We start from the raw sequence: 22,840 nt of genomic DNA on the forward strand, positions 1-22,840 counted from the left end.
TTTGTTTGCTGCCGGAGCCCGCTAACCCGCAATTTCCAGCTCTCTGCTGTGCGGTTGGGAGTATTATCCTAAGTAACTTTTGGCGCCCTGAGACTTTGGGATATGGGACGGTTGTTTGCGCCCTCTAGGCAAGGGTTGAATCCCGAGCCCTTCCACATCCGCTCTTTCCTTCTCTCGCTCGCGCTCGCGCTCTCCCTCCCCCGGCTGGTCCCCTCCCTTCCGAAAAAAAAAAAAAAAAAAAAAAATCCCGAGCAGAGCCGGGAGGGGGACTCCAGCCTCCGGGAGAGCAGAACTCCGGCAAATAGTTACAGTTGCAGAAGCTCTGCTCCTGCCTGGTAACTTTCTCCCTCAGCAGCCCGGATTCAAACGCTCACAAAGAAACAAAAGTGTCCGATTTAGGCGATATTTGGCCTTTCTCCCCTCGGCCCAAGTTAAACCAGTCAGTGTATTTAAAGGGGATATTTTGGAAGGTGTGCTAGCAGAGAGCAGGGGATGGCGGGGGGAGGGGAGGGAGGAAGCCCGGAAAGGAGACTGACGGTGGACCCTATAGTCCTACCTAGAGCCGGTAGGGTGTAATTACATAAGTAATTAATTGTTAGGCAGGATAATACCTCCCTCCCCGACACCCGATTGGAACTAACCGCTTCGATCATTTATTTTGCCAGGGCTGGGAGGGCTGCCTTGAAATGGGATTGTCTGGGAGCGAAGGAGGCTCCTGCCATGATCTCTGCTATCCATATTCTTGCTGGCAGGCTGCCCGGCGTTGCATTTGCTCTGTTTTATTTGCAGAAACGTTACCTTGCCAGCCTGAGTGAAATCCTCTTAGATATATAAATTACGTCAATAAGGTTTCACTTATGCGTCCATCTCAAATACCTTTCATTTCCAAGGTACTTAATGGCCAGATCTTATTAATAATATGGGGTGGGCTTTAATACCCGAGGCTTGGAAAGTTCAAAGCGGAATAGAGGTGAGCACCGCTACCCCTAAGAGCAACCGGAAGCCACATTTGGGGTTCAGCCTCTCTCTCCTCCCCCTGCTTCCCCACGGAGCCCCAGGCTGGTGGTCTATATGGATACCTGCCTGCAGAAATCCCTGCTGCTAAAGGGAGCTGATGCTCCAACCTCCGGATTTCCATATTGAAAAGCCTCTGCACTCCATTGCTTAGACAGGAATTTAACTCAAATAGGGAAAAGAGCTCATATTATTTTCCTTTCACTTCCCCACAGGATTAGGTTTCGACCCTGATCACAGAAAGGGCGGGGGTGGGGAGGAAAGGGAAGAGAGAGACTTTAGTGAAAGGCCGCCAATTCCGGACTCCAATCCAAGCTGGAGCAGTGGGTTTCTAGTGGAGCGATGTCAGGCACTTGTCGCAGAGCTGGACTCCCAGCAGCCAGCGAGCCATTCAGTCAACTCCCACACTCGTCCCCTTCATAAGGGAGGGGGTAGCCACGCGGGGAGAGATATGGAGGAAGGAGTCTTTCCCTCGCTTTTTTTGTACGATTGACCATAGAAACGCTAGTTATCAAAAGTAAAAAAAAAAAAAAAAAAAGCCTCTTTCTGGCCCTGTCTTCTTCCCTGCTTCCTCCCAGTGACAAAACAGCTGTCATTCCATCCGGGACACAGCCCAGGCCAGCGACCTCGCTCTTCCTCCCTTAGGCCCCTTGCTTATAATCCGGCACAGACTAAGAGCAGTGAAGACCACCAGACTTGCTTCCAAAGAACTTTGCGAGCCGGCGCCTTAACGCCACGGGCGCTCGGACCACTGCAGCACCCCACAGAGCAGGACCCGACCGAGCTCCACAATCCTGACCCTTTCCCCAGCGGGGCCCAGATACTTCGGCTTAGAGGGTCTGATGCCCTCCCCTCGAGAACAGCTCCTATCATTGCCCAGGTTCTAATCTAGGGGGAGCGGGGGAGGGGCAAAGAACAATCTTTTAAAGTTGCGGATTTCCCAGACAAAACGTTTCCGGTATCTTTCAGCGCGCGACAAAGAAGGCGTAAAACTCATGCAAAAACTGCGGCTAATCAGTATTTTCACTTAAACCACCACCACCCTCCCCTATTGTGTTAGCTAAAGCCGGAAGACTTCGGTAGCTTTGACAGGCTCCAGTACACCATCCCCTGCCGAGCGCAGAGAACTTTAGACATCCTCTGCCCCACCCCCTTGGCGTTTTCGAACCATACTACACCCAAACTTTCTCCTGATTGGTCCAAGACCCTGTCAATCGTCCGTGTCGCTAACATTGATTAGAGGATCGAATAGTCAATTATTCCTCGGTCCAGACATTGCTTTTCGGGTTAGGTTGACTGCTGAGGCTAGACGTCTTTTTACCGAGCCGAGCACGTAGGGATTTCCCCCCCCCTCCCCTTTCTGGAACCGAGCAAGCGCTTGGAGGGGAAAAAAAAAAAAATCTGTCAACCTCAGCGGTTTTCTCAAATCCTCAGGAAAAAAAAAAAAAAAAAAAAGGAAACCCGGTCTTTTTGGTGCATATATCCATACCCACCCACACTGCTATCTCTTGCAAAAAAAGAAAAAAAAAAAAAAAAAAAGATGCAAAACCAAGCAAACCCCAGAAAGCACATCACAGTAGACATTCCAAGCAAGCACTTAACGCGAATGCACCCGAAATCATTTTAAAGTCTTAACCATTAAGCACAAGCCAATCTACCCACATCTTTGTTTATCAAGCCCGGATCATATAAACGCAAAATAGAAAGTTGACGCATCACGTACCATTGCAATGTACAAAGAGTACGTGAGAAACTTTAAAGGGTTCAGACGAACTGCTTCATTGTTGCCACCTTTTTTTTTGCATTTTAAAAATATCTAAATAAACTTGGAACCGTTGAAAACCCGGAAGAGATTTTTTTAAAGCTGTTGGCCAATTGCAGGCTTCTTGGAGGTTTTTTTTTTAACTCCAATTCAGGATTTTGCAATTGCAATGCGCGCTCTCCCTCTCTCAGTCTCTCTCAATGTCTCCCTCTCTGTCCCTCTCTCTCTCTCTCTCTCTCTCTCTCTCTCTCTTTCTCTGTCTCCTCTTTTTGAAAGCGATCCAACCCGAGCTGGCTGGTTCTCAGATTCTCTCTGGCTTTGCCTTGTGGGCTTTGGATTGTGTTAGACTTTGCAGAAGTTGCAATCGATTCGGCAGCCTTCTCCCCATACCCGCCTCCCTCCCCTTGTTTATTTCCGCAATCGCTGCAATTTGCATAGTAACCACGCACGAGGCGGCGACTGCACGCCGAGGGGAAGCGGCCTTGCCCCGCCCCCCTAGTCTCCGCCCTCCGCCGCGCGTGGCCAATCGGAGGCCCGGGACTGTGCGCGAGCTCCAGGATTCCGCGCGAGCTCCGGCCGGCCGGGACATCGTTCCAAAGAGAAGAGACCCCGGCTGAGTAGGCCCAGCTCCCGAGCTCGGAGGAGGCGGGGAGTGCTCAGTGCGCAGGGGGAGTTCCCTGGCGGGCGGACATTGCAGTCCCGAGCCCTGAGGGAGCGGATGCGGGAGGGCGGGAGCCCGCAGCTGCGGCTGCGGGCTTTGCGTGCTCCCCTCCAGCCCGTCCACCTGCTTTCCCCAAAGCCTCCCGTGAGTTATGAGGCCGGTTCTCCGCGGTGGGTGAGAGATTTAAGCTTTCTTTGCACTGGGAGAGACCGAAAACTAAAACTCCTTTGCATTGCATTAAATCAGATGAGTGCAACATTCTGCAGGGAATTCAGGATTTGCAGCAAGCAGCCTTGCTGCATTCTCCGCAGAGGAATGAGTCTAGAATTAGGAAGTGTAATTCGCAGAGAACCTGCCTTCTTCAGGAACGTTTGCAGATTCCCACGCACTTCAGTGGTTTTTGCCCATCCTCTCCCCCAAATACGCCCTTGATCACCTCCAAGCTGACTGGAATGACCCTGAGAAAGGAGCATTTGCCACTGTGGGGCTCTGAGGATGTTTTCAAAACCAGACTTCCACAGTGTTGCAAGCAGTGGGCTTTCACTAACACACGGGCCCCAGTCTGAGGACTATGTGGACGGATTAGTTTGGTTTTGTCTGTGAGTGGAAGAGCTTTTTGCATCATCACCTTTTAAAATTTTTGTATTAAAGCTTTTTCATTTTCAAAACGCATGCATGGATCATTTTTCAGCATTCACTTTTTGCAGCATCACTTTTAAAGCTCAGATTTGCTTCCCATCTCAGACTGATTTTTTTTTTTAGTGGGACCTGGGAGGAAGGCACGAAGAAGGGGGGGGCCCGGGTGGGGTTGTCTAGTGATCTAAGCTTCCTTGGAGTAACAGAATGGAGTGCAAGCTAGACAGAAGAGTGGAAGGGAGGGAGAAGTTTCTCTAAGTTTTTAAGCATTCACTTTTCAAATCATATGTTGGCTGGGAATCTAGTCTTTTCACTGCCCTTTACATCATTAGGACATGGGATGGCACATTGTGGTTATGGAGAATCCAAAGTTTCTTCATTCTGCTGCCTCCCAACACATACATAGGTTGTGGCTTGCTCTCAGAATCCTTTGCTTCTTCAGTTAGAACTCAGGTCTGAAGAGGACTCAAGAATCAGGAGTTCACTTCCCACATTTTACAGATGGGGAAACTGAGGCCCAGAGAAGAAAGAGACTCTGTAGCATCGTAGAATTATAAAGAATTTAAGAATTATGTTTTGTTTGAGGTAGCCATGGCCCTAGGAAGGCAAACAACTTTCTCAAGCTCTCATGGTACATGAGGAAGGAATTGAACCCAGGAAGGGGCTGGTGTGCTGCAGTCCATGGGGTCAAGAAGAGTTAGATACAATGCAAGGACAAAGGCTCCCTTTGCAAATCCATCCTTCTTCCACTGGACCCTTTCCCCACAACCAGAGCCTGAAAACTATATCCATTCTCACTTCACTTTCAGTCTCTTCTCCCACCCCAGGAAAGTGCATGTCCTGACCATCGAGCTGGATTTAAGTAATACTCAAGAATAAAGAGCTTGTCAATTCAGTACTGCAGAAAAATTGCAGCATGACCTTGAATGGGATAGAGGACCTTGCATCTTCCAGATCTTCCCTTGTATATATCTTGCATATACTTACATGTATATAACTTGAACCCCCATCAAAATAGAAGCACCTGGTCATCTGGGACTTTTTATCCTGGTTCATAGTAGGTTTGTCGACTGACTGGCTATTAAATAAGGGATCATAGACAAGCTATTTAACCCCTGCTGAAACACTGCAGAGTGGAGCCTGAGCCACCTTAATATGTAATTGGGGAAAATGTAACAAAATACATAAAACATAGTGTCATCTCTCAATGTACAACCTGCAATATGAACAATTTCCTAGTCCCCAATTTCTATTTGCATTTGATACCACAGAGCTAGACCAGAAGCTCCTTCAGTTAGATTTTGAGGTCTTTGAAAGCCAAGGTCATTTGTGCTTTTCTTTGTATTCCCATTGCTTAGAACAGTGCTTGTGGCATAGTAGGTATGTAATAAATGCTAATTGATTTACTTAACCTCTCTAAGGCTGTTTCCTCATCTTCAGAATGAGAATAATAATAGCTCCTACCTCATAAGGTTGTGATGAGTCCAAAAAGGTGATTTATTTAATATACTTGCTGTAAAATGTGAATGACCCAGCCTGATCCTAAGGAAGGGAGAGAAGGAAGAGAGGCAGAGAACTAAAGAGTCAGAACATTTCAGATTTGGTTTATCTCTTGGCTGGTTTTGCTGAACTGTTTTTATCTAGACCAGAATTCTCTCATCTGTAAAATGGAGAATAAATAATAATCATCTTAGATCATCCCAAGGGCAGAAGAGAGATATGCTGAACTGGGAAATGAAGGTAGATGTAAAAACAATTCAATAGGGGACAGATAGGTGGCTTGAAGTACATAGACCACCAGCTCTGGAGTTCGAGTTTTACCTCAGACATTATCTAGCTGTGTGATCCTGGGCAATTCATTTAATCCCAATTGCCAGACTCCCAGAACAAAACCCCAAAACTCAGTAAAAATGTTATTTGTAAAAATAAATTACTTTATTCTTTCTTTTTCCTTGTGGTTGCATTTTGTCATATTTATTGGCCATTTAGATCCCTGGTTTCCATTTTTCAATGTTTTGTGATATCTCAGAAAATTTGCTATATAAAATGGTCATCACTGAAATTTTAAAAAGAGAACTTAATAGATAGAATAGCTTGAAGTGGGTGTGACCACTCTGACACTTCCAATCTGATCCTAACCTCATCAAGCCTCAGTTTCCTCATTTGTAAAATGGGGATAAATTAAGTGCATCTCCAACTTCCTGGTGTGATCAGAAGGAACTTATAAATCTCCTAGAGATGGGATCTCCTACTTCCAGGCAGCACTTACTCAGAGTGGGACGCCAGCATAGGGTAAACCACTTAGACTAGCCTGGGAAATGACAGACATGAGGAAGGCCTGCAGAACATTCAGATAGGAAGCAAAAAGGAATTGTTCTGCTTGCCATGGTTTGAAGTTTCGCAATGGGAATTGGATTTGATGTGAGCTGGACCCTCATCAACAGAAACCACTGAATCATGAGGAGAAGGAGTTACATGGCTTTTGGGAGCTGCTTTTTAGAGCCCTTCATGTTCCTGCATTTGTGCAGATCATCCCTGGGGCCTGGAACATTGTGAAAATGGCTGTGGCTCTAGGTGAGAGGATGTGGGTTCAAATCCTGCCATTGACACTATCTGTTTCATGCTGCCCAAATTCACCTTCCTTGGCCTTGGGTAGTTATTGTCTTTAAAATGAGGGGGTTGGTTCTTCTGGAGAGCATTTTGGCTCTAGGCCCAAAGCACCATCAAACTGTGCATCCCTTTTGATCCAGCAGTGGCTCTACTAGGGCTTGTATCCCAAAGAGATCTTAAGGGAAGGAAAGGGACCCACAGGTGCAAAAATGTTCATGGCAGCTCTCTTAGTAGTGCAGGAAACTGGAAACTGATGGATTCCATCAACTGGAGAATGGCTGAATAAATTGTGATATACGTTATGGAATATTATTGTTCTGTAATAAATGACCAGCAGGAGGACTTCAAGAGAGACTTACATGATGAAGTGAGTAGAACCAAGAGAACATTATACACAGCAACAAGAAGATTATGTGGTGATCAACTCTAATGGATGAGATTCTTTTCCACAGTGAGGTGATTCAGACCAGTTCCAGGTCTCATGATGGAAAGCCATCTGCACCCGGAGAGAACTATGGGGACTGAGTGTGGATCACAACATAGCATTCTCACTTTTGTTGTAGTTGTTGTTTGCTTTCTTTTGGGATTTTTTTTCTCACTTTTTTCTTTTGTGATCTGATTTTTTCTTGTGCAGCATGATAATTGTGGAAATATGTATAGAAGAATTGCACATATTTAACATATTTTGGATTATTTGCCATTTAGAGGAGTTGATGAGGGGAAGGAAGGGAGAAAAAAATTGGAACACAAGATTTTGCAAGGGTGAATATTGAAAATTATCTATGCATGTGTTTTGAAAATAAAAAGCTTTAGGTTGGACTAAGTGATTACTTTAAGGTCCCTTCCAAGATCCAATGATCAGCCAGAAAGATAGAGGCACGGGAGCTGGAATCAGGAAGGCCTGAGTTCAAATTGGACTTCAGATACTTAACCAGCCACCTAATCCTGAACCAGTCACTCTTACCTGCCTCAGTTTCCGCAAATGTAAAATGGAAATAGTTCTCCTACCTCCCAAGATTGTTATGAGAATCAAATGAGATCATATAAAGCTCTTAGCACAATGTCTGACCCCTGGTAGGCATTTAATAAGTACTTATTTCTTCCCTATGATCGCTGCCTTTCTGGCAGGTCCAGCTCCGGTTCCTTTCCTTCTCTCTGAACCAAATGAGACTGCTTCCTCTTCCAATGCTTCTCTGCTGAGTTCTTATCTGCCTCTCTCTCCTCTGTCCTGATCACTTCCTATTTTGAATCATCTCTGAATCATACAAGTGTATATATTTATCATTTTTCCTATACACACACTTAAATTATAGATCTCTTGAGGGCAGGGAGTACATTGCTTTTCAATTTATAATTCCCACCCCACCCCCTTCCAAAATATAGAATTCCTGATGACGAAAATCCCTTTCCCAAAGCAGATTGGTCTAGGATGTTATAACCTTGCTGAAGTTGCCCAGGACCCTGTGAGTTTCTGATTTGCTGAGGTTCACACAGAAAATACATGTCAAAACTCAGATGCTCCTGACCCCAAGAGCAGGGATCCAGGAAGCTCCTCTCATTTTTCTTCTTGTTGCTGCCATTTATTATCATTGATCAGAGCCAATAGGAATGCCAGGATCTTGACTTTAGGTCCCATTCTTTTTCCCTCCCCACCTCTCCCGATGGGATTTCTAATCTAAGAAATGGCTCTGCTGGTCTCTTAGATGTTATCCTCTAGTCTTTGCTGATGAGCTAGCTGAGTTCATTCTCAGTGATGAGTTTATAGCTCTGCCTTATTTAGTCACTGCAAGGAGGCGGTAAAAGGGAGCTGGACAAAGCCTGCAATAGGATTGGCAGTGTTGGTGAGCCAGTTTAATCACCAATTAATGCTTAGATCTAGGCCCAGTCCTGGCCAGGTTTCCAGGATTCCTACTCACCAGTGGGAGGAGAAGGGGAGGATCAGGGAGAAAGACACATTTCTCCCTGGTTTCCATTGTGAATATGAGAGATAGAGAAAGATGGAGACAAAGGGAAACAAAGAAAGAGAAAGGAAAAGGAAAGCGAGTTACACTTTGTGAAATTATTATATTATATATCATATGTGTATGTCTACATAATATGTGTGTATGTATATATACATATATAGATAACATATATATTCATATATGCATAGTTTATTCACATATATAAATATATATGTTTGTTTGTACATATAAGATTTCTCCCAAAGCTTTAAAATATTACCTGGAACAACCCCTTCATTTTACAGAGGAGGAAAACAGATCAATCAACAAGTATTAAGCAACTAATAAGTTAAAAGTACTGTATTAGATGCTGGGGCTCTAAGTAAAAATTTTGCAGTAGTAAGTTCATGATTCTAATGGGAATAGGACACAGAAAATATGTACAGAACAGAAGTAAAATTCTTCTTTACAAATATATGCAAAGTAGTTTCCTACAAGGGAATTTGGGAGGAAAGGGACCAATACTTGGGGGGATTAGGGAAGAGTCTTTTCAGAAGATAGAGTTTGAACTCTGCCCAGGAAGAGAGTAATTTTACAAAGCTGGAGTAAGAAGGCATGGGCAGGGGTGGCGATGGGGGAGAAGGCCCAAAGGGATGTGCCAAGCCTGTTAAAGGCCAAGCTGAGGCTTCTGGCCTTCTGTTCTTTCTACCAGATTATTAGTCTCCTACATACAGTGTTTCTAAAGCTTGGGAAAAGGAAGAATGTAAATGGATTATTTTATAGACAGAATGGCTATAAAATTAAATCAAGTAACCAAGGGGGGCCACGAAATCTGTACAGAAGCTAAAAGGAGCCCTGCCTGGAAAACACAGACAACATCAGCTCAGCCCACAATGAGAGAAAGAAACTGGGGTAACAGGAGGAGGCTGCTTTGGAGAAGAAACTCTACTCCTGGAAACTCCCCAACTGAAGTTCTAGTTGTACTATAACTATAGTTAACAGGCTGCTAAGGACAGTTTGCTTGGATAAATAACCAGGTTGGCTAATTGTCTCTTGGGTCTGGACAAACTAGTGAGGGGGAACCCTGGTAGGCATGGAGAGGAGAAAAGGGGAGGCCCTCACTAAAGGAGACCATCTCTTGCACTTTGCTTTCCATCCCATTCTGGTTTTTCCTCATCTCTCATCATTCTTGGCTCTCCTTGACCCATCCACCTTTTCTTTCTTCATGCAACCAAGAGTGAAATAAAGCAAAAGATCTGTCTCCAAAAGAGGATTTTCTTCCTTCTTACATTTTTTGTCTATATTGTGGCAAAAAAGAAACACATGGGTTAGTCAGTCCAAGATAAAGTAATTGAGTATCTGGAGCGAGCTATGGACCCCAGACAGCCCTGGGGAAAGTGGGATAATGGCAGAAAGCAGGTCAGAGAACAGGTCCATGCTCAGGCTTTAGCATCCTGAGCCAGTCACCCTGCTCTGGACCCTTCTCTAAAATTAGGAAGTGGGAGGGGGACAGATTCAATTGGATATCTCAGAAACTGCTCTTTTTGGGACCCGCCTGAAATTGAATGAATGGCCTCCCTTGTAAGGCTCTGAGTTTCTCATCAGTGAAGGTATTTAGTAGAGAAAGAAAAGCCTATGGTACAATTGGGCTAGAAGTCAGGACATCAGGGATCCTATCCCCATCTTCAAGGTTCAATGGCTGTGTGACCATAAGCATCTCACTAAACCACTCTGGAGAATGGGAGAGATGATACATGTGCTTCCAGCTTTCAGACTTGTTAAAGAGAAGCAAAATGTAAATCCTAAAATATGAGTTATTACTATGAGTAATTATAATAATAGCATATTCCATAAGTGAATATATCTGTATATTCCTTTAAGTGCTATGAAGAATTTGCATCCACCATTTCATTCTTAAAACAATTCTATTAAGGTTAATGTTATTATTATCTCCATTTTACAGATAAGAAAACTGAGGCTCAGAGAGCTGATTGAGATACAGGTGAGATTTGAATCCAGGTCATCCTTATTCCAAATTTATTAGCATAATGGCCTTCATAGAAGAGATTTATGCATTTGCAAAGGAATCTGAGTTAAGTGACCTTCCAGATCCCCTGGCTCTAATACACTGTAATTCTATGAATTTCCTTTGGGCAATTCATGTGCTTTTTCTCCATCAATCTTTCTCCTGTAAAATAGAAACCTTTTATCCCAGAACCTAAGCTGTCATACTACAGAACAGCATTTATGGTCTCTGGTAGAAAACACCCTCTTCCAAGTTAAATCCTTCTTTTTCTTCTTCCAATCAAAGATGGTGCTATTACAGCATTTCCCAGATTGTACTCTCCATCACCAGGATTAAGTCAATGCCTTTGGTAACAACCCTAGAGATATGGGTTTAATTTAATTTAATTGCTAACTAATTTAATAACAAAGTAATGGGAACTAGAAGGAAACTTCAAGAGCATCTTTCTAGCCTATCTTTCTTATCTTAGAAAGAAGGCTCTGATTTGCTCCATATCACTCAAGTTATTGGTAGCAAAGCAGGGTTTTAAACTCAGTTTCGCTCATTCCAGATTTAGGGACCCTCCTTGGGAAAGTCTATATTTGTAGAATACCTGACCTCCCCACTGTGGCCTCTTAAAATCCATCTCTAACTTCCTTTTGAGTTTAACTCATATGACAATTCCCCCCAAAGCACTCATCCCTTATCCCTTTAGTAATTTATATTCTCTCCTTCAAATTACATGACCTTAACATTTCCCTCCAAGTATTCATCCCTTATCACTTTAGTAATTTGTATCCTCTCCTTCACATTACATGATATTAATGGTTTAATCATGATATTTCCAGAGTAGAATATAAGCTCTTGGAAGCCAGGGACTGTTGTTCATTTTGTTTTTAACAGCCCAAGCACTAGAGTTGGGTTTGAACATAAGCAGTCCAATACTTATCCATTTAAATCGGCCAGAAGGTGTTACTATATACGGTACATACAGTTACCACTACAGTAGAAAGCTTCAGGTTTTATGAAAACCCTGGAAGAAGCAAACCTTATATTAATAAAATCCATCCTGACATCATCCCAAACAAATCCATTTCTTATCCCTGAGAACATAGGAATATCTTTGTTTTATCTCTATATGTTTATCCTATTAATAATGGATGCTTTGGAAATCACAAAAATACCTCTTTATGCTGATGCCCCCTCTTCTTGTTCTTTTTGTTCTAACATTGGAGTTTGAGTAGAAAAACATTCTTTGTGTAACTTATAAAAATGATGAATGGTCCCTAAAAGACTTTTTTTTTTAATGGACCTAGAAAAAGGAAAGCAATTGTTTTCTATCTTGGACCTTATGAGTACAGAGATAGGTTTGGGGGGAATTGATTGCTGGAATACTCAGCATTTTATCAGGCATGAATAATGTCTCAATACATCAAATATTCAGTTCTCCCACCTTTAACTATTCCCTAAAAAGGCGGCAAGGGAGGAAGGGACCAGAGCCCTTTCCAGAGATTCTGGGATTTGAGCATAAATTGGACCCTGTGTGTACTAAAGAATAAAATCTGAAATTAAAGAAAGATCTAAGAAGAACTGAATTATCTGATGGTGACTAGGGTGCTAGATTTGTACTCAGGAAGACCTGAATTCAAGTCCTATTTCAGATATTCATTAGCCATGTGAGCCTAGGCAAGTCACCTAGTTTCCTAATCCCAAAAATGAAGATAATAACAGCACTTACCTCTCTGAGATGTTCTGAGGATCAAATAAGACAGTAGATACAAAGTACTTAGCAAAGCTCAAAGTCCCACAGTAACAGTATTATTAAAAATATAGTCATTGTTTTAACTCAAACTTGGAACCAGGGCTGGTTTGAAACCCATTAAATCTAAGTTTGTAGGGAAAGTGGAGCATTTATGCAAAAGGTAGTGAATGCTTGTCCTTCAGAATGCTTCCTATTCATTCATTCTCCAGCTCTTACAAGAAATGATTAATTTAGCAGCCAGACACATGGCACACACATTAACTATGGCCCTCTAGATAAGAACATTTGCCAGCCCATCCTTTGAAAAGCTCTCTCCATGATGAAACCCCACCACAAGCTACACAAAGAGTAACATCAATATATTCAGCTTTTATACTATTAAATACATTTTAGCAAATCTGCATACAGAAGCAAATGTGTGCTCCCCCACTACCACCATACTGGCCATTTGAGAGAAATCTTCGATTTATATTAAATATTGTATACACAAAGATATTTTCACTTTGCCTCTCCTGTTAGAAAGTGAACTCCTTGAAGGCAGGCTCCATGTTTTTGCCCTTCTTTGTATTCCCAGTATTTAGGCCAGAACTGGCACACAGGGACTGATAAATGTTTAGTGATTGACTCTCTTTAACTTGGCTGAGAAGGGATGGGGGAGGAAAACAGAAATGGAGAAAAAGGACAGAAGCAAAGGGAGAGATAGAGAGAGAAGCTAAGATTCCTCCTGGAGTGCAGGAGCTTCATCCAGCCTTCCTGAGTGATGGCTTGCTTCCAGAGGTGGGACTGAGCTTAGTGACATCTGAGTGTCAGACAAGCTGCAGCCTCCTGGACATCAGAGATGACTTTTGTCTTGTCATCTCTAGTGCTTAATACAGGCCCCTCCAAACAGAAGGCAATTAATAAATGTGGCATTGTTGAATTGATACCTGCAGAGCCTATGATCTTAGAGCATAGAATACTGGGTGATTTCCCCTTATTAAATTATCTCTTAACTATGTCTAGAAGAATTGCACATGTTTAACATATAATGGATTACTTGCTGTCTAGCAGAGGGAATAAGAGAGGAGGGAAAAATTTGGAACATGAGATTTTACAAGGGTAAATGGTGAACATTATCCATGCATATGTTTTGAAAATAAAAAGCTTTGGGGCAACTAGGTATTGCAGTGGATAGAGCACAAGCCCTGAAGTCAGGAAGACCTGAGTTCAAATTTAACCTCAGACACAGAACACTTCCTACTGTGTGACCCTGGGCAAGTCACTTAGCCCTAATTGCCAAGAAAGAAAGAAAGAAGCTTTAATTTAAAATAGATAAATAAATAAACTTTTTAAAATAACATCCTAGTTAAGACTTAGATGAATTGAGGTAAAAATAAAGTGAACAGACCCAGGAGAAAAAAAATGACACCATAACAAATGAATTATTTTGAAAGGTTTAATGATAGTAATAAGCCATGATCAAGGACCTGTTTAGGAGATGTCACCCTTCTCTCTCCTCACTGAGAACTAGCAGAAACTTTTCTCCCTTTCCAGGGTTTCCTCTTCCTCTCCCATTAGTATCTATAAAATCTGCAAACATGGCTAAAAAGGGGCCTTAATTTACCTTACAGAATGAAATGCACAATTTGGGAGATATGAGCATTTGGAAATTTAGTTCAATTAATTTTATGAAAAGGTTTTTTGTTTGTTTGTTTGTTTTGAATCCATCTTCCCCACCTCTCTCACCCACCAGTGCAAGGAGGTGTGTGAAAGAAAAAAAAAAGTTTGATAATTAAAAACAAAAATTTGTTTTAAGTTATATCTGAGTTACTGAGGAAAAGTAGCTGCTTATTTTTCTCCTTAAAATGTAGTCTGTCTTTCTCAAGGTCAATATATAGTTGCTAGAATTTTAATGATTTAAAAATGATTTAAACGTTCTTTTAGATCAAGTATGATTTAGGGTCCTAACCCAGTGAAGGAAAGGGAGAGACTTTCTGGTAAATAACAATGTTGCAAATGGAATTAGCTCTTTCCCAAACTAAATGTTTCTTAATTAGAAAGTTATTGAAGTGTTTGCTCAGCCCCTCCTCTAGTTCCTTTCTCCCTCCCCGGCAGCATCAGAACATAAATAATGACTCACCAACTCCAGTTTTACAAGCACCTGTATTGTTTGCAGAATTAGTCTCTCACTCTGATAGTTTCCATTTGCTCATAGTCTTTGTTTTAAAAATTGCTTACTTGTTGTAGAATATTACTTCTAAGCTTCAGCATACACTAGGATATAAAAAGTAGCCAGCCTTCCTGGGCCTGGAGAGAGAAATTACATTTGCTTATTTTGAAATACCAACAAGTTGCTCAAGTTTTTGTTGCCTTTTCCTGTGATACAAGAAGTTTGGTATGTGAGTCCAAAGTAGAGCCTTGGGAAGCATTATTAGTGACTGAGCAAATCACTGGGAACATAACAGCCCCTGGAGTTGTTCTATATTTCTTTTTCAAATTGATATAATTCAAGAGATAATAAACAGGAGATCCTTGACTATGTTTATGGCAAATACAAGTTTATTCATGTTACCAAATAATTCACCTACTCATTTCTGACCAGACAAAATAGCCAAATGAAGTTAATGATCAAATTAGACTTTGTCTTCAAAACAAGTCCCTCTGACTGTCAGTAGATGACTTCTTTTGTGTTTTATTTTATTTTAAAAATATAAGAGTGGTGACAGACCCAGATTTGAATCCTGGAAGATCATTGGTTCAAGGCTGTCCTCTGACACTGTGATGGGGGCTATGTGTTCTTGGACACATAAATCTCTCATTGCCCTAGACTTCAAGCTTTAATAGAAACAGGACCACTAATCCAAACAAAAATGCCCACTAACCACATATTAACTAAGTTTTAGGATGTAATATTATCTGTATTTTATTTGATGTGTTGATTGTAGCCCCCAAAATAGAAACTATGAGGGTGTCCACTTATTGGACAATGTTTAAATAGATTGTATTATGTGAATAGAATGGAATATAAATGTACTTTAAAAATGATGAAATAGATGGTTTTAGAGGAAACTCAGAAAAAAAATGGAACTGATATAGAATGAAGTGAGTAGGACTGGGAAAATAAGTTGTACAATGACAATAACACTGAAAAACACTTTGAAAGACTGTGAACACTGATGAGTGCAATGATAAACCTTGAGGTCAGAGGAGTAAATGAAGCTAAAGCAAGCCATCACCTTCTACCATGGAGGGGATGGATTTAAAATCCAGGATGAAATATGTATTTGCAGAAACCCTACTAAGGTAGAAATTTATTTTGCTAGATATAGAAATAAAAGGTACATTTGTAAAATATTTTTACAAATACATATTTGTAAATATACATTTGGTTTATGGTTTAAAAATTCTATTTGAGAAAGACAGTAAGAAGGAGATAATGAAATCTTAGAGTTGGGAAGGGTATTGGAACATAGAATGCCATAAATGGAAGGGACTTTCCTTGGAAGAAAGATGTTGTAGTTAAAAGAGACCTTTCTTAAAACAAGGAATGATCTAGTTACAATGACTTTAGAACAAAGAATATTCTAGTGGGAAGAGGTTTTAGAATATAGAATATCATTATGAGGAAAGGCTTTAGAACACTCAGGATTTCAGAACTGGAAAGCATCATAGTCATTCATTCAGTCAATAAGCATGCTTATTATGTGCCAGGCTATGCTTAATGCTGGACACAAAAAAGAAGCAAAAGAGAATTCTTTCTTTCAAGGAGCTCCTCATCTGATGAGGAAGACCACAAGCAAATAAATGTGGATGAACAAGCTATATAAGACATAAATAGGAAATACTTAACAGAGGGAAGGCACTGGAATTAAGAGGAAGTGAAGAAAGGCTTGCTATAGAAGGAAGAATTGTAGCTGGGACTTGAAAAAAGCCAGAGTAGCCTCAGAAATGATCTAGTCCAATCCCCTTAACTAGAATGATGTCTTACTTTAAATCTCTGTAGTTTGAGAAGAAAAGAAAATGCCCCAGAAAAATTATTACTTTAGAAATAAGTGGCTTTTCTTGATCAATTTGTGAGGAGGCCTTTTCTTTATGAAAACAGATTGGGCTAACCCTGACTTATATCTATTCTAAGGTTGAACCTAAAATACCTGTTCCCTCTCATATCACATCAACTTTGAAATCCCTACGACTCTAAATTGGAATATTGAAACAGCTGCCCCATACACACATGAAGTTAGATTTGCTGGCCCTGGGAAGGGAAAACGTGTTGGAAAATAGCATTCGGCTATCGTCAAGGACTTGGAACACAGCAAGCAAAGGAATCAGTGAGCTGTTCTCCACTCTAGCCCAGTAGGCTCTTTGTGTTCAACATTTCCAAAAATTCAGGCTCTGGTCTAGCCAATGGATATAATCATTCCCTTTATCCACTCAAGTCCCAGGGCACCCTTGTCTTTGATTTAAAAGTAGTCTTCCTGAATCATTGTGGCAAGATTAAGAAATTAGTGGGTGACCAGGGACCATTGCCAATGTTATTAGTCTCCCTGCTCATCACTGGAACAACAGACACCAAGCATTTGCTCTGCTGCCCCCCTCCTCCCTTCTGATGACCACAGAGACTTCACAGCCTGATAGGATCTGTGGGAATTCAGTAGGCGAGGTCTTGCCTGAGTCAATTGGACAATGTTCTAAGGTATCTGGAAAATATGGGCGGGGGGGAGCTGGGGTATAACATAGGATGTTATAGAATTAGAGAATTCCTTGGAAATTATCTAGTACAGCTTGATTATTTTTATAGCTGAGGAAAGGGAAGCCTGGACATGACAGCCAAAGGTCACACAAGCAGCAAGTGGCAGAGACAGCATTTGAATACAGGCCCTCTCATTCGAGAGACACCAGCTTTTCCCATCATGCCCTACTGCCCGCTCTGGGATTTAGTGTTCATGTTTCCAACAGAGACACATTTTTGACAAAATGCTGCCTCTGACCTTTTATCTGAAACTGAGTAGAGGTATGATTTAATTTCATTTGCAGTGCAGTCATCCTTTGTCTATGTAATTAACTTCTTACAAATGGTAGGTCCCCTCCCTCCTTCCAAGGTGAACTAGATAGATTAAAAAGATTCCACTCATCTCTCTAAAAGTGGGTTTCTCCCTTAAGTTAGAATTGTCCTTGATCATTGTCTCTGTGTGACTAAGTACAAAGTCCCAGATCTGGCCGGCTTCCTCAGCTCTAGCTGTTCATGTGTGATTGACTGTAGGGTGAACATTTTCAATGCTACAAATAAATTCTGGGAAAGTTACTCCAGAGACAGAGAGGTACTATTCAATGCTGATGGGATGCCCTGTTGGATGTAGGATTGTGAGCTCCTTGAATTTTCTACCAACAATCCCAATTATCCTTTGAAATTGGAAAAGGCCAGACTCTCTGATTAGCCTGCTTTGGGAAAGTAATAATAACTAGGATTTACATAGTGCTTTAAGTCATAGAAAGCAATTTATAAATATTATGTCATTTTATCCTCCCAATAATCCATCTACCGGGAGGGAGATGTTATCATATCATTCCTGATTTTTATAGATGTGGAAACTGACTTGCTGGTAGGTCATACAGTGAATAAACATGAGTCCAGATTGGAACTCAGTTCTTTTTGACTCCAAGTCCAGCACTCTTATACAGGAAATTAGTCCAAATATGTCAGTACTATTTAAACAAAGAAATAGAATGGGGAAGTTTTCTCTATCTTCAATCCTCCTAACTTCTTCAGAACCTTGATGTTTTATTCTATGTACATCCAGCCTACAATTTCCTCACATTTTACAATTTTCGTTCCTTGTCCTTGCTTTCATTGGTTTTCCTTATTTGCTTTTAAACATTTCTTTTTCTCTTTCCTCCTCCCTCCCTTCTCTCCCTCCCTTCCTTCCTTCCTTCCTTCCTTCCTTCCTTCCTTCCTTCCTTCCTTCCTTCCTTCCTTCCTTCCTTCCTTCCTTCCTTCCTTCCTTCCTTCCTTCCTTCCTTCCTTCCTTCCTTCCTTCCTTCCCTCTTTCCCTCCCTCCCTTCCTTCCTTTCTCTCTCCCTCCCTCTAAGTGTGTGTATCTCTCTCTTCCTTTCTTTTTTTATCATTATGTAAATAAAGGGTGAGATGTGAGGGTGTAGTGACTTTTTAAAAAAAACAAACATATTAAGAAGCCTATGGATGGGTACGTTGCTTAGCTCCCTGGCCAGAAGCCCCACTGCCCCCTCGCACTGGTCCAGCCTGGCCGGGGACGCCGGGAGCTCGGGAGGTCAGGGAGCCTGCTGCAATGACAAGGCTGCTGCTCCAGCAGCCGCAGAGGCCGGGGCTGGAACGAGGTCCCCCATAGGTTTGCGGCCCGCTGCGCCTACCTGCTTTTGCATACGAATGGTTTATTTGTGGGGGAGTCATTTTATTTGCTGTTCAAAGCTCCGCTGCCCCCGGCAGGTGAGGCGAGAGCAGAGCCCCAGGACCGAGGGATGGCCAGATCAGGCAGATAACAGAAAGCTAGAGACCTTCCCAGAGCTCAGTCTAGGGCCGTCCCCGCCCCCCCCGGGGGGGGGGGGAGCTAGAGTGAGGCGAGAGAAGCCTCGAGACTTCCCAGGATCATTTTGCACTTCGGGGGAAACCTCTGGTAGCCCTCTTCGCGAGTGTTTTTTTTTTTTTTTTCTTTTTTGGTCAAGGTCACAAATGAAATGTTTGCAGATGACGCGGTCTCCCTGCTCCCCCACTCTATTCTGCACGCCCCGAGCCCACTCGTGTCCAGCCGGGGGAGGAAAAGCGCAGTTACCAAAAGCTGCCAGTCAATAGGCACCCCGCGTGTCGCTCCCGCAGCCCCCACCTCCAGCCCCCAGCCGCGGCGCTCGGCTCCAGAGCTATGGAGGCTGGGCCCGGCTCCCGCCCTTCCCCGCCAGCGCCGCGGCCGACGCGCGGCCGAGCCCCCCTTTTGCCGCAGTGCTCGCCCGCAGCAGCGGCCCGGGCCCGGCCTCGGTCAGCCCGCTCGCGCTGTCACTTTAAATCGTCCACACGCGCGTCCACACTCACACACACACACACGGGCAGCCCCCCCCCGCGCGCGGCCCCCTCCCCAGAGCCGCCCGGGCCGTGACACGCCCGCGGCAGCGGTTACCGTGGGTGAGGGGGGGCAGCGGGCCCCGTCCCCCCGCCCGCCCCCACCCTCCCCGCCGGCACCCCGGCCCCGCGCCCCACCCTCCAGCTCGGCCGGGGGACCCGCGCCGGCGACGCGAGCGCGGAGAAATAAAGTCTGAACAAAGCGGGACCGCGGCGCGGTCACGTCCCGGGCCAAGTGCCGGCGCGAGGCCGGCCTGGGCCCGAGCGCTCCGCCGCACCAAGCCCGGCGCCGGGACTGGGCCGAGCCCCGAGCCGCGCGCGCCTTCCTTCGCGGGGCTGCCCTCGGCCGGGCGCACGCCCGTGGAGACGAGCCCGCGGCCACCGCGTGGGCCGGGGGAAGGACACGCTCGGAGGACGCTCCCGGGGAAACGGCTGCAAGTAAGAAGGCCTCTGCTCTGTTGTGTAGTGTGCCAAGCATGGAGGGAGTGCCTGGGTTCTTGGGCAAAAAGGTCTCCGCGCCGTGCCGCGGGACAGGAGCCGGGGCCGAAATAACCGAGTCTGGGGGGCCGGGGCGACTGGGGTGCGCTCTGAGCAGCTGTGTGACCTTACGCCAGTCACTTCCTTTCCTTAGGGTGCGCTTCCCTTCTCCTCCCAAAGAGGAGTCGGGCTGGATTTGAGCTCCCAGGTCTCATCCAGCTCGAACATTATGTGGGCTGGGGAGAGGTTCTAGAGCTCCCCTTCCCTGGAAATACACATCCCCACCCCTAGGATGCGGAACTTAGGGACTTCAGCGCGGGGAGGTTGGGGCACTCGGGAACGTTCCCGCGGGGAGCGTGGTTATTGGCCAGCGCCCGAGCGATTCCGCGTGGAACGCTATCTGGGGAGGAGGCTCGCCTAATCTGATTAGCACATGATGGGAGGAAGGGGTGGGAACTCGACTTCCTTAAAGGTAATGTTCTGGATCTGCGAGGAGGGGCGCAGGCACTGGAGACTTAGAACGCTCTTGTGCACTTGAAAACTTCCAGGTTCTGGCTCCTGAGGAGAACTGATCCCTGAGGAAGGAAAGGCGAAGGAATGAATTAATGGGAAAATATTGATTTAGCATTTGCGGGGCGCCGAGCATGGTGCTGAGCCTTGGGGTACAAACAGAAAATTGAGAACTCCCGGCTCTTAAAGGACTCCCCCTCTCTCAGAGGGAGAAGGAACCAGGCAATCCGGTTAATTTCGCAGCTCTCTTCCCGGTTTGTGTAGACAGTCTCCAACAGCAGGGCTCAAACCGGCACCCACTGCGGTGTCTGCCCCCCCAGGTCCCATATTGACCCCAGACCTGAGCCGCCTGAGAGTGCCGTGTTTCCCCGTTTCTCTGGGCCGGCTTTGAGGATGGGACTCTAAAGGCCACATCCCCTTCTCAGCTGGGTGATTAATTCCAGACACTGTTTTCTAACTCAGTCAAGCTGACCCCCTTCAGCAGCTACTAAAAGGAGAAGGGGGGAGAACTCCCTAGAACCAGAACTAATGTTTTATGGGATCCAATCAAACTCAACAAGAATGCGGACGTTTGCAGTTGAGAAGGAACGGACAATTGCAGTTGAACAAAGTATTTATTCCCTTTCTTCTTCCTTCTTCACCTTTTTCTTTAAAAGCACCATGAGTGTTGTTTGGTTCTAGACCTCTTCCTCGCACTATTTTCTAGCTTATGTCAGGAATGATTCAAAGAAGAAAGGATGGGAATCAGGGTCTGATTTTGTGAAACATGCTAAGCCCTCCTCCAGTCTCCTCCCTCTGGGTCTCAGTTTCTTCACCTACAAAAGTTTGGACTAGAAGGCCTCTGGGGTCTCTTCCATATGATTTCTTTTCTAACTCCATGAAGAGAGGAGTCATGGGATGGCATGAAGGAGAGCTAGCTTAAGGAGAACAATGTACTTTTTCAGAAGTATGAGACTGGGCTGTTCCTTAATGCTGGATACTAGAACCCTGGAAATATTAGTTCGTTGTTTCCTCCTCTTTTTTAATTCTAGACAAATTATTATAATTGCATTCTCTTCCTTCAACTGGATGTGGAAGTATCAGGATTGCCAGTCAGGTGCATCTCAGACTGGTCTCTCCCCTGCCAGGCCCAGGCAGGAGAAAAGGGAAGTCTGATGGTCTTAACCTTGCAGGCCAAAGATTGAGTTGGTTTTGTTTGGATGGCACCAGATGCTGGTGCCCAACTCTGATTAAAGTATCCTGCGTGGATCCTGAAGGCAATTTTCTTAGATCTAAATCCTTCCAAAATAAAATATCATCCCTTGGTCAATATAATTAGCACAGGTATTAAAATAAAGCCCAGAATACTAGTTCTGTGCCCTCTGTAGCTCTACTTGACCCGTTTCCTCTCCTGATTTTGGGTGGACGGGCTATATTGAAATGAGATATCCCAAAGAGAGCCTTCGAAAATAGCCAGGGTTGCCATTACTCCCTCCCCATCACCAGCTTAATGTGAAGGGAATTGACCCTTCCTCTTTCCCAGCTGATGATTTCCCAAAGTTGAAACTCTGAAGAAGTTATCAGAACAGAACAGAGACTGACATGGGAAATAAGGAAGCCCTTTTTTCCCCTCCTCCCTGCCAAAATTCCCTATCCTCTCCCACACTACACATCATCCCTTCCCCTTAAAAAAATAAATAACTATCCTAATGTACTTTTTTTTTTTGGTAGGGGGGGGGTATCCTGAGACCTCCTGTAGAGAGAGTCTGGAGAGGATTTCATTTGTCCCTTTTAGTCCTCTGATTTCTCAGACATTCTTAGCTCAGTGAGTGCACTAAGGGAGCTTTCTTGAAAAGAAAATACAGCAACAGAAAGTTCAGCAGCCATTCCTCACCCCAAGCCCTGCCCCCCAACTTAACTCCAACATGGAGAGTTCGGTGAATCGGGTCCCCTTGAGAAAAGTGGTTTGAAAGGGAAGGATTGGGGAGCTGGGGGGTCATGAGAACTGGGGGCTTTCATCCTAAAAGTAATGACCGGGAGCATTTATTCCCCTGGTAGGAAGTGAGAGTCGAGGAGAGAGCCCAGAAACAAGTGGGGAAACATGCAGAGAGTATTCCCCCTCTTCCCTCCCATGCCTTTCCCCAGAAAAATCCTCTCACGAGAGCTAAAAGGAAACACTGTCTCTTACTTTCATCTTGAAAGCTGCAAAACTTAATTCTTCAAATGCTCTTTCAGCAAAAGATGGTGAGATACACAACACAGTAGTGTACTTTAAAAGAAAGGCTCTCTCTAACTCTCTCAACTTAGTAATGGCAACCAGTGAAGTGAGAAATTTTTTCCCCTTCCCCCATCCCCTCCTCCTGTGTCTTTCCCCTCCCCCTGCATGTTGGAACCCTGGAAACTTGGCCAAGACTGGGC

At 44.2% G+C, this 22,840-nt stretch overlaps 1 protein-coding gene and 1 long non-coding RNA gene across 5 annotated transcripts in view; one reads left to right on the forward strand and one right to left on the reverse strand.

The window, feature by feature from the left end:
- The window catches only part of NFIA (nuclear factor I A), a 672,686-nt gene that overhangs the window by 427,650 nt on the left and 222,196 nt on the right, over nt 1-22,840 (reverse strand). Inside the window, exon 1 of one of the 4 annotated variants that reach the window (XM_074265785.1) lies at nt 2,738-2,924. The exons of the other annotated variants lie outside the window; for them this stretch is intronic. Coding sequence (XP_074121886.1) covers nt 2,738-2,740 — 3 coding nt within the window. The 5' untranslated portion in view covers nt 2,741-2,924. Of the gene's footprint in view, nt 1-2,737; nt 2,925-22,840 lie in introns of those variants that run through there. 4 annotated transcript variants of the gene reach the window in all.
- The window catches only part of LOC141541557 (uncharacterized), a 148,985-nt gene continuing 145,658 nt past the window's right edge, over nt 19,514-22,840 (forward strand). Inside the window, exon 1 of the long non-coding RNA XR_012481836.1 lies at nt 19,514-19,894. This is a non-coding gene — a long non-coding RNA (uncharacterized LOC141541557). The remainder of the gene's footprint in view (nt 19,895-22,840) is intronic.

Source organism: Sminthopsis crassicaudata, chromosome 4 (assembly GCF_048593235.1).
Source record: "Sminthopsis crassicaudata isolate SCR6 chromosome 4, ASM4859323v1, whole genome shotgun sequence".
In the NCBI taxonomy this organism is placed as follows: domain Eukaryota; kingdom Metazoa; phylum Chordata; class Mammalia; order Dasyuromorphia; family Dasyuridae; genus Sminthopsis; species Sminthopsis crassicaudata.